We start from the raw sequence: 11,536 nt of genomic DNA on the forward strand, positions 1-11,536 counted from the left end.
AAAAAAAAAAAAAAAAAAAAAAAGAATTTCTATGAAAAACAGTGAAGGGATATCAGAGTGTGATCATAATATCAGATGGATTTAAACATTAGTTACAAAGGAAAAAATTAAACAGCACACTGGAAACAGTCACATCATTCATACCACAGAACACATTTGCATCTCTTTGCTCCTAAGATATTGTGTGGATAAGATATAAGCAGCAATGACTAATGCTGAGGACAAGTACTCATCACGGGTTAATCTTATCAGTCAAGTATTTGTAATGTTTCATTGCTGAGTTTCTGAGGGTATGATTTAACATATGAAATATAACAGAATCAAAGTAATAGCTCATAGTGTTCTACCTACAAATACTGGCATATCTACACTAGACTGGTCCTACCCAAATAGGAAAATTATTTGGGGTTATTCAAAAAACTTTTTTTAAATGTCACTATTCTGCAGCTAAACTAATATGTAAATACCAAGATATTTCAGCTTCCTGATTATCCAAATAAACGTCTTGAAATGTAGAGGAAAAATAACAAAAATTGTTCTCACTTACACTAAGATAATTTATAGGTAAACTGCAAATTGGAACATTTCTACAACTGGATAATATATATTCATACGTGTCATTTTAAATATTTACATATTTTGGATATACATGTTTAATTATTTCCAATAAAATATGACCAAATCCCTAGCTGAATTTCAATGAGTGAGTTACTTTAAAACATACGAATGAAAGGAAAAACAATTCTGCTTCAGTTAAAGCAGTTAAATCCAACAAGAACTTTAGAGTTCAGAGCTCTGATTTGGCAAGGAATCCATGTAACCAGAAAGATCCTCAGATGTGTTCTCAAAGGAATTTCCCCATCAGAAACAGTTGGTCCTAGATGATCTCAAGAGCATGTTATAATTCTTAAAACAGTCATAGATGCTACTGCCAAAAACCTGAAGGACAATTTCAGTATAACTAGGAAAAAAACATTAAAAGAAACAGAATGTGATGAGAATCCAGGGAGAAATATATAGAACATTGAAGACTTCTCCAAGTACTTACCCTAGTTTGGGATTCACAGCCACTGCAGCTGGTTGATCCAGGTCAGTGGAAATCAGCCACTTTCTGTACCTTCCATCAAGTTTAGCCACCTCAATGCGTTTATTCTTGACATCCGACCAGTAAATATGCCTGAATTCAAAGGGACACAGTTAAACATCTGCAAAGCCTAGAATAATCATTACTGGGTAAGAGGTTTGAAGATGAGAGCATTTTGTTTGAAAGTTCTGGCTGGTGAGAGAGCTACTCAGATACCCATCATCAGAGCATAGTCCCCCTCTCAGAACGCCCAGTCTCTCCAGCCAAGGAATATTTTTGGCAGGTTACACTTGGAAAAGTAAAGAACTGAGGGGACTCCTGCTTACCAGCCAAAGCACCTGAATCAGGCAGCTCCGCAATGATGGCAGACACAGCAGTCAGACTAGCCTCTGACTGGCATTATTATGAGACATGGGTTTCTAGTAGAAGTCATAAGTCACCATGGGCTGGTGCATTAACTCTGACTGCTCATGAGTCTACTTCCTCCTCTTCAAGAAAGAGCCCCATTAGAATCAATAGGAACCTGGCATCAGCTCAAAGATGAGGGGAAACAGCCTATCGGAATAACAAACACAGAAAGACTGTCCTGCCTTATCTCCATTCTGAGGCTGCAGGTCTCAGTCTCTTACAAACAGAAAAAGTTCTATCACTTTCTTAATTCTCTTATTCATTAAGGCTGAGAAAGAGGTAAAACTTAAAACAAGAAGACAGATCTACCATTGCCTGGTTGGTTTTCAGAAGAGAGTATTAATGTCTGGATTTTGAGTTCCTGACTCTAGCACCAGTTCTTGAAGGCCCTGTTTCTTGACCAAAAATGCTGAATTGAGTCTCCTGTTAGCCTGCAGGCACAGTGGGACCCAATTAGCTTCTTCAAACATGCTCAAATCTTCCAGGAATACCAGCCACATTTTTTAAAAGGTGAAAAAGAATTTATACTGCAAATGACTCTCTATTTTCCAGGAGGGCAGTGACCCCTGAATCTTCCCCCTCAAACATGTTTCCATTATTAGTTCATTTTCAAGGAATCACTTTCCCACCACTGTAACTCAGTATAAACATCTTCCTTGAAGGAGCTAACTTCTCCACATCTGTTTGCACCTCACACATCTACCTGATGATACCCCTTCTTAAGGTTCTACTTAAAGACCATCCAAAATGTGTGGCTGGGCTACGAAAAGGTCTAGAAGAACAGAACAGACTGACATGTCTATCAACTCAATCCCAAAGACTAAACAGGAAAGTCAAATTTCCAACCTGTTTTAATTATCAAGCCTGCTAAAAACACAAGATGTGGATTGTTCATCCCCAAGATAACTACCATAGGAAACAAAAAGTTTCACCTCAACTGCTTTTCTGGGAGAATTGTGAGGCTGCACCATTTATTCACAAAATAAACAGTGCTGCCATACTGAAAGCTAATTTTGGAACCCAGAACTCTGTTGGCAAGAATGCTGTCCTAGATACAACAGCGAATCTTAACCTGGGTGCTTTTCCAAATTTTTTCAGTGCCCACAAAAAAGACAGGATATGATAATGTCTCCATGACATGCTGGGGTAAGTGGAGGTAGTTGCTGGGGCTTCAGCAAGCCCAACCACAGCCCAGCTGCACCTGTGGCTGAATGTACCCATATCCAGGCCCAGCCTTACTCATGGGCCATGGCAAGCAATAGAGAACTCTAACCAGGAAAACAGAACAGATAAGTGGGGAAATGTATGGCAAATTTACCTTCCAACCCAGTCCACTGCTATTCCATCTGGCTGCATTACATATTTCAGTTTCAGGTCAACTTCCTGCACAGGATTATTGCGGCCGGATTCAAAGTTGGGGATGTAGGCACGTTTGATAGCACCAAACCTAGAGCCCTCCCCTCGCACAGTGTAATACACAACACCTACAAAGGAAGACACACAGGTCAGTTTCATATCAAGAGCATCAAGTAAAAGAACTGGGGTCTAGTTAGGTGAAGTACTGTTCATTTATTGACATCCCTACCTCCTTCCTCACTATTGTTATAAGGTAAATAATTGAATGACATCAGTATAATCAAACCTTAAAACCTATCAAACTTGAGCTACGAGCTACAAATGCTTCAACTGAGAACTTAGTGAGATTTAGTCATCTCTATTTAAAAGTGATTGATTTAAACGTATTTCAACAAAGTGCTTATTTACCCTTATTAGGATTAAGTTCTAGTTTCCAAAACAGAATGTATAAAGATAAACGAGGGCAGGCTGTTGAGAATTTGAAAGCATACTCAAGACCAGAGGCAATAAAGAAGCCATGTTAATGAGAAGTCCTGTTTTATATATAGACAGATGGATGGTGGACAGCAGTCATGTTAAAAGCATAGGAAGACTGTGACTGTAAAGGCATGCACTGAACACCTGCTGCTTTCCTAGTATGCACCATTCTTGAAAAGCTTATTGTGTTGCATAAGCTTTTCATGTTCTTTTTGTATAAAAAGAACTTGAATTTTGATAGGAATCTGACTATATTAACTATCTCTCTGTTAATCAATAAAGCTGACTGTCCAACTGGGTTGCAAAATCTGTGATTTGATGTATGTGACATACAACAACATGTGTGAAAACACAACAATAATAAATCCTATATTGGCATAGTTATTGATGGTTTTCAAAGTCTTTCATATATACTATCTCATTCAGTCTTCAAAACAACTCTCAGAGGTAGGCAGGCAGAACAAGATTACTACACTTTGATTTTGTAGATTAAAAAACTGAGATTCAGAGAATCATCACGATTATTTAGGATCATAAAGCTACTAGATAAGGGAGACTGGCACAAAAGATAAGTCTACAGGCGTAGAAGACAAGTTTTCTGACTCCTACCTTACTGTCATCTCCCAATACAGAGCCATGAGAGGTTCAACAATAAGCATTATTCATTTTTCCCTTCATTCGACTAAATTTTTTCTATCACCTACCACATAGAGTATACTAGATGTTGGGTCAGATGCTAGGCATTTAGAGATAAATTAGATTCAGTCTTTGTCTCCAAAAAGCAGATGTCTAGAGGATAGAGTGATATTATGTGGCCAACTAGTATATAACTCAGAGTAACTTGTGCCATAAAATGACAGGCTCATGGTGAACAATCATAGAACTCTGCCAGCAGGAGTAATAGAAGTTGTCACAGAGGTGGTGACATTAAACTGGGCTTTTGAAGTGTCAGTAGAAATTTTCAAGGTATACAATGGTAGGAAAGAACAAGATCTGCAGTATCAATGAAAGAAATTTCAAAATACAGGGAGATGTGAGATGGTCCAGAAAGGATAAACCCTACAACGAGAGGAGTTTTGGAAATAAATCAGGAAAGACTGCCTGGGATTCAAGGCCACACTAAAGCATCAGAAACATGCTGGATTGGAAGTTTCCTCTCCACTAACGCAACAAAATTCACTCATTAAACAATACGTTCTTTAAAAGTCAACACCTTAAAATTATATAAAGTCACATCAATGAAAGACGCTGAAGTTTATACTCACTGAGGCCTGTGTCCTCGGGATCCCAATCATAATCAACAGCTTGGATATATTCCTCATCTTGAAGATACTCTGAGAACCTCTCAGATGAGAGATTATATTTTCGAATTCGAACATTGTCAGGCAATAGCAACAAAGGAGAGCTACCTGTAAACAAACAAGGGGCTACTTTATACTTTCCTTATATAAAGCAGAATATTAAATGCACAGCATGTACTTGCCCCTTTTTCTAAAGAACACGAGTTTTTATAGGAATCTATCTCTGTTAATCAATAAAGCTGACTATCCAACTAGGTTACAAAATCTGTGACTTGACATCTTGTCTCCGCTTCAAGTGGAAAGCTAATATGTCTCTTAGGGACATTACCAATTCTTTATTCTTTGTCCTCAGTGGTAGTTCGGAACAAAGCCAGACTGGGACCCCTACACAGAGTCCTCATTTTCACGAAATTGTTTTTATTTACTGACATCAAAATAGACAAGACTGCAGACATTCCATCTCACAGAAAAAATACTTTTACAGGCTTACTAAAAGGTTACCAGGAGAGTCTCATTCCTCATTGTTTACTGATAGATTTTATGACTCTTTTGGCAGGTAATCAGTTCTATGACCCAATTTAGCTTCTGGCTAGTGAAAAAATAAACCTAGTTTGTCCTTGATTTATTTCTTTAACCTAAAGCAGCTACTTAATGGTGACTCATCCCAAGATGCTCTGTCTAGAATCTTTAAAACTTAATTTACTGGCATAATATCAATTGAATCCAATTTAAGTAACTTTTAGAAGTTCATTTTATATATGTCTTCTATCTTGACATTATGTTTTATATGAATATTCCAATTTGTTTCAGTCATGTCCTTAGTTAAAAGATTTAAACATTTTAAAATTTGCTGCTTAATTACCAGATCAACTGTTCAAATGCCTTCACTCTGGTTTTCATTCACTGTCAACAGTGTTTGGAAGGTCAAATATTTAAGTATGCTAGTCAAATGTATGCTTTAAAAGCTCAATTTGTATGAAGAAGTTGAACAGCTATTTTGGCCATTTGCTCTTAATTTACAAAATAAAGTGTTATTTTCTTATCAAGTTCCTTAAACTCTAGTATGAACTTCAAACTCAAAATAAAGACTCATGCCTCTTAACTGGGATAGGATGATTTAGATCAGGCCTCTGGGATTTAGAGTATAATACTTCTGACTTACATTCTTTCTCTCTTTTTATCAGGCCTGATTCTCAGATACTGGCATCAACCTAAAATGTAAAACTCATGATTGAAGTTATGACAGTGCCAGACTTCTTTCTGTCTGTGACCAGTAGCCCATGAACAATAAAAAGGGGATATGTCAGCAGAGTATCCTTGATTTGCCCCAATTTGTGAGCCCTCTTGGACTATTGGGCCTCAAATCTTATTCTAAGTGAAGTGGGAGCTAGAGGGCCTTGTCACTTTCCTTCTATTGATGACCATCCCATAGGAAAGCTTTTGCTGTTGTTCGAGCCTTAAGGAAGATGACCTCTTGTCCACTTTCTGAAGTTTTTATTGAGCTGGACAAGAGGCTAAATCCATTAAAATAAGTAACACCTGACTCTTGTTTTAATTGCTACATATTTGTTGGGGGATATCGCTATTGTTTTAAGCTGGCAGGGGAGGAGAGAGAAGGACAGACTACAGAGGTGTTGGAAGAGAAGTAGCTGGAGAGTTTAAAAAAAAGAAAAGAAAAGAAAAGAAAAACTCAGAATCTAAAGTTTCTTTCCTCATATAGTGTACTCATCAGTATTTATTTCCCCAAAAGTCAATTAATCCCGGAATGAACTCATCATACCCTCAGCTGCACATCGTTTTCCAAGGCGGTCACTCATAGATGTGAAGCCATCAGCACAGACACACTCATAACTTCCTTTGGTATTTCTGCAGTGCTGGGAACAAATCCCAAATTGCTCACACTCATTGATATCTGTAGGTAAAATAAAACCAAATATGCAACATCTGCTCCCATGCATTCTTTAGAGACCTTACTTCTGCTTAAAGTCCATACTCACCAGCAGTGAGGACCAACAAGGGTACAGATGAAAATAAGTAATGATACAAACATTTGTGAAACACTAGGTTTCAGATACTGTTCCACATGCTTTCCAAATATTTTCCTCGTACAATCCTGCCAAAAGGCTATAAGAGGTATGGACAATTAGGCCCACAGTTCCAAAGCTGATAAGCAATGGAGACAGGATTTAAACGGTATGACTCTGCAATAGCAGAGCACATTTTCCCTTTTAGAAGGCACCTGTTGTGTTGTATTTTTCCGTGTCCCTTCCCTTCTGCTAACCAGCTTCGGGAACAGGAGTCACTGATTTGGTTTTCGATGGAGTTCTTAAGCTTCAGGTCCAAAATGAACTCTTAGAAAATTTTCTGACTGTGATATATCATGAGTTACAAAGAGTAAATTCAAATAGTAAAAGGTACCTAAAATCACGCTTGTCACTCACCATCTTGATAAGCTACCTTCTGACTCCTTACCTTACAATTCATCTATGTCTGGTGTAACTGTAGGTATAAAACAAGTATGTGTTGTTTGACATACAATGAAGAGAGTAAGCCTAGTTTGTTTCTTTTAAAGACTTTGATTTCACACACTGGTGTAATAAGCAGCCATCATCACCAAGGCCTTCATCATTCATATTGATTCCACAGACTTTACTGAGCACACAGTATCTGACAAGCACTTAGGTAGGCACTGGTCAGATAGCATGCATGCAGGCAGGGGGCAAAGCAATTCTTCAGTAGTTTAATTATCTAGAACCATGAAACCATGAATATGGCACCATTAAGGGAATTAAATAGTGATTTATTTAATAAAAGGGAATGGGTGGAGAACCTTAAATGTAAAGTTCACCTAAACAGGAATTGGAAAAAATATACTCTACCTAGACAGGAAGTTCTGTCCAAAACACTGGCTTCGAACCCAGCTGTACAGGAGCAGATAAATCCTCCTTCATTTAATTGGGTACAATTTTGCTCACATATATTTTCAGCACATGTTCTTTCTTTTCCTATGTCTGAAAAACAAAATCACTGTATCACAAACCAGATCAGCCACAAATAACAGTCAAGGGGTATAACAAAAGGAGCACCTACCCATAACCAACTATAGGACGTCTTAAAATGACACCTTTCCACAAGACTTGGAGAGGACAGAGGGCTCTGGGTGAATCTGGATTCCTATTTCTGATAAAGGCCTGAATGCCATTTGTAAAAATGCATAAAATATTAAAACCCTGAGGCAATGTTCACATTATATGCAGCACTCCCAGGCTCATCCTCAGAGCATCCAATTCTGGACTCTGGAACTGTGAAGCCTGACACTCTTCAGCTATTACCACCTGCTCTACTATCTTTAATCCTATTGCAGGTAGATAGATAGATAGGCATATATAAATAAAAGACATAGATACGTGTAGGTTAGAACAAAGTTACAAATAGGAAGAAACTATACAATTTTAAAAAGACTATAACTTGCCTAACATTGACCAATTGATTTTATATATATAAACAATTGATGTACATACATATATATGTATATGTACACACATATATGTACATATAGGTACATATATACATATACATGCATATGTGTACATAAACACAAATATGTACATAAACATATATATGTATGTATATCAAGTGTTGATGTATTTTACTGCACCCTGGTCAACACTTCATATACATATATATGTACGTGTGTATATATATATATATATGTACATATATATGTACATTTTACACAAAATGTACAAAATTCATATAAAAGAAATTTTATAGTTTCTTCCTATTTGTGTATATATATATATATATATAAAAAGATATACATACATATATACATATATATACGTCTATATACATATATAGACATATGTGTGTGTGTGTGTGTGTTTGTATATATATATATATATACAGGTATTGATCGACTTATGACCTATGCAACTTATGACCATTCGACTTTACGACCACAATCACTATCCACGACTGCTCTGCGTCTGGCAGCGCAAACGTTGCCCCACTGGGCGTACGACAGTGCAGACCAGCTTCCGGCAGCACTACCATTTCCGCATGCACCATTTCAACTGTACATATAGCCTACTCAACTTATGACCAAATCGTGTTACGACCGGTCTGCCGGTCCCAATTGTGGTCGTAAGTCGAGCACTAGCTGTATTTATGTCTCAGTCTCCATCTATCCTCAAACCTCGGTCTTACAGAAAAACTGGTGAAGATATATACACACACACACACACACACACACACACACACACACACATACAGACACATATATACGACCGTATGTATGTGTATATATGTGTGTGTGTATGTGTGTGTGTGTATATATATATATATATATATATATGTGTCTGTGTGTTTGTATGTATATATGTATGCATATCAAGTGTTGACCAGAGTGCAGTAAAATACATAGAGTTCCAAGTCATACTGCTCCCGGAGCCAAAAATTTGTACACATGGAAAGAAATTTTGTACTATGTATGTATGCATCAAGGACTTAAAAATATTCATACTTTTTTACCCAGTTATTCCATGTTAATGAATTTTCCCTTGAGAAGGAAAAAAAATATGCAGTATGATTTATGTTTAAGGGTTATAACAATATTTATAATTAGAACATTTTGAAAACAACTTGCATGTATGTTCAGTGATAGGGAATAAATTATGTTATAGTATACTTTAACAAATTTAAGACATTACTGATGCACCATTACTTTATGTAACACTAATGTAGAAAATGTCTGGAACACACACTAACATGTTATTAATTGCAAGATATATCTTGGTTTCAAAGATGTAGAAATATAAAAAAAAATACACCTAGAATCAATAAGTTATTATTATCTACATGATGAATTGCTATGCAAGTATTAAAATTTATAGTTTCAAGTGATGGGAAATATCTCTAACAAACTGAAAAAACTAAAAAGCTCCAGTTAGTATAGAATATTGGTTAATTTTTTAAAATACTAATAAATATTTCTTGCATACACGTATGCAAAACAAAGATAGCAAAAGTATACCAAACTTTAAAGGTTAGTTCTCTCTTAGTGATGGGATTCAAATGATTTTTACTTTTGATCGATAGTTAACTTTCACAGTAAACAAAACAAAACAAATCAAAAAAACCCAACTCATGGTTTATTTTTGTAGAGCCCATATGAACAATCCTTATTATTCTGGGATCCAGATGTTCCAGGATAGACTTTTAACAGCTCACACTCTACCCTAACACTTCATTGTTCATCATTGCTCCAAGATCTTGTCTCTACCAATATCTATCCAAGCTGTCTGGCTTTCAGCCTTGTCATTCTTATCGGTTTGCTTCTTTTATCCTCAGTCTCCATCTATCCCCAAACCTAGATCTTACGGAAAAACTGGTGAAGATGAACATAGATAGTGAGTGATAATGGGGGAAAGAGAGGCAGTGGTTATCTCCATTAAGGATTTAAGCTTCATCTACCTCTCAACTAAAAAGTTTGCTGGTCATAGGCTTATGAATATTTTAGCCAAAGAGACTATAGTATCTCCTGGTTCAATCCTTTCCAATCAAAATAGATTTTTATCTATCTGTTTTCTACACACAATGAGATGAACTTAATCACCCCCAGAGTCCTTTAGGTATAATGATGACATCAGTATATGTGGTCTGAGTAGACTAAATCACTGAGCTTCAAAAAGAAAAATAATCAAAATAAAGTACAATGAAATTCAATGGAATGCTGCCCTTGGAGTGTAAACTTCAAAACTGTATACAGGAAAGCCTTATACTAAAGATCTTAGCCTTTATTATAGGAGCTCTTAACAAGTATACATTGTTAAATCATCTATTTAGATTTTCTTTTTTTCATGAGCCATTTTCAGTATTTTGTGTCTTTCTAAGAATTTGTTCACTTCATGTAAATTGTCTAATTTACAGCCATAAAATTTGTCATAGCATTTCCTTACTATCTTTTAAATTTCTATAAGGTTGGCAGTGATGTCCCCTCTACATAGCTAAATGAATCTGACCTATGTTTATTACCTTGGACATCATTAAGCCAGTCACATAACCTCTATGAGTTTCATATGCATCACTAGACTTTGTAATTTCCTCCCAGCTCTGGAATCTATAAAGTGATTGGGCATCCCAGGAGTCAAGAATTTCTGGACCAAGTGATCCACTGAATGAGTCACACTTTTGTGAAGCAAGAGTCCTTAACAAGCCAGAAACCACACAACACTACGGGGTTCTTCCTAAAATGTGAGGGCTTTCTCATAATTGTTTTTTATTTGAAAATGATCACCATTTTAATCCCTATAACTATTTCCCCAAACCCAGACATATGGCACTCTATTTATAAAAGAAATACCCTACTTTCCATTTTATGAAGAAGGAATAAGAACTACCGGAGAAACAGCAAGGCAATCTATCTTTATGATCACATAAATAGTATTTTTTACCTGAGGTTAACTTCTTCCTTTCATACCTGAATGGTGCTTAAAAAAAAAAAAATGCTAATGTATTTTCATTCCTTTATACCTGAAGGATGCTAAAAAATATCCTAATGTATTTCTAGTTTGTCAAGAGAGTAGATTGTAGGTGTTCTCACTACAAAAAACAATTTTTTAAGATAATTACGTGAGATAATGGATATGTTAATTTTCTTGACTATAACACTTCATTATATATGAGTATATTAAAACATCATGATGTACACCTTTAATTGAAGAAAATCAAATATGTGTCCCAAACATCTCAATCATGCTTTTGGAGAATAAGAAGAGGCAGAAGGAGGGGAAGGAGGAAAGAAAAAGAGGAAGAGAAGAAAGGAGAAAAAAAAGAAAGGCAAATAAATTAACAGCACCCAAGAACTTGTATTTTTTTTTTTTTTTTTTGAGACGGAGTTTCGCTCTTG

The 11,536-nt window shown here is 36.2% G+C and overlaps 1 protein-coding gene across 4 annotated transcripts in view; it reads right to left on the reverse strand.

Annotated features, from left to right (window-relative positions):
- The window catches only part of LRP2 (LDL receptor related protein 2), a 224,340-nt gene that overhangs the window by 21,155 nt on the left and 191,649 nt on the right, over positions 1-11,536 (reverse strand). For all 4 annotated transcript variants that reach the window (XM_037734498.1, XM_017517337.2, XM_037734499.1 and 1 more), the window contains 5 exons: positions 7,506-7,637; positions 6,407-6,538; positions 4,591-4,734; positions 2,811-2,976; positions 1,049-1,177 (listed from right to left, as the gene is read on the reverse strand). In XM_037734498.1, the coding sequence (XP_037590426.1) occupies positions 1,049-1,177; positions 2,811-2,976; positions 4,591-4,734; positions 6,407-6,538; positions 7,506-7,637 (703 nt within the window). The remainder of the gene's footprint in view (positions 1-1,048; positions 1,178-2,810; positions 2,977-4,590; positions 4,735-6,406; positions 6,539-7,505; positions 7,638-11,536) is intronic.

Source organism: Cebus imitator, unplaced genomic scaffold, assembly GCF_001604975.1.
Source record: "Cebus imitator isolate Cc_AM_T3 unplaced genomic scaffold, Cebus_imitator-1.0 Scaffold628, whole genome shotgun sequence".
In the NCBI taxonomy this organism is placed as follows: Eukaryota; Metazoa; Chordata; class Mammalia; order Primates; family Cebidae; genus Cebus; species Cebus imitator.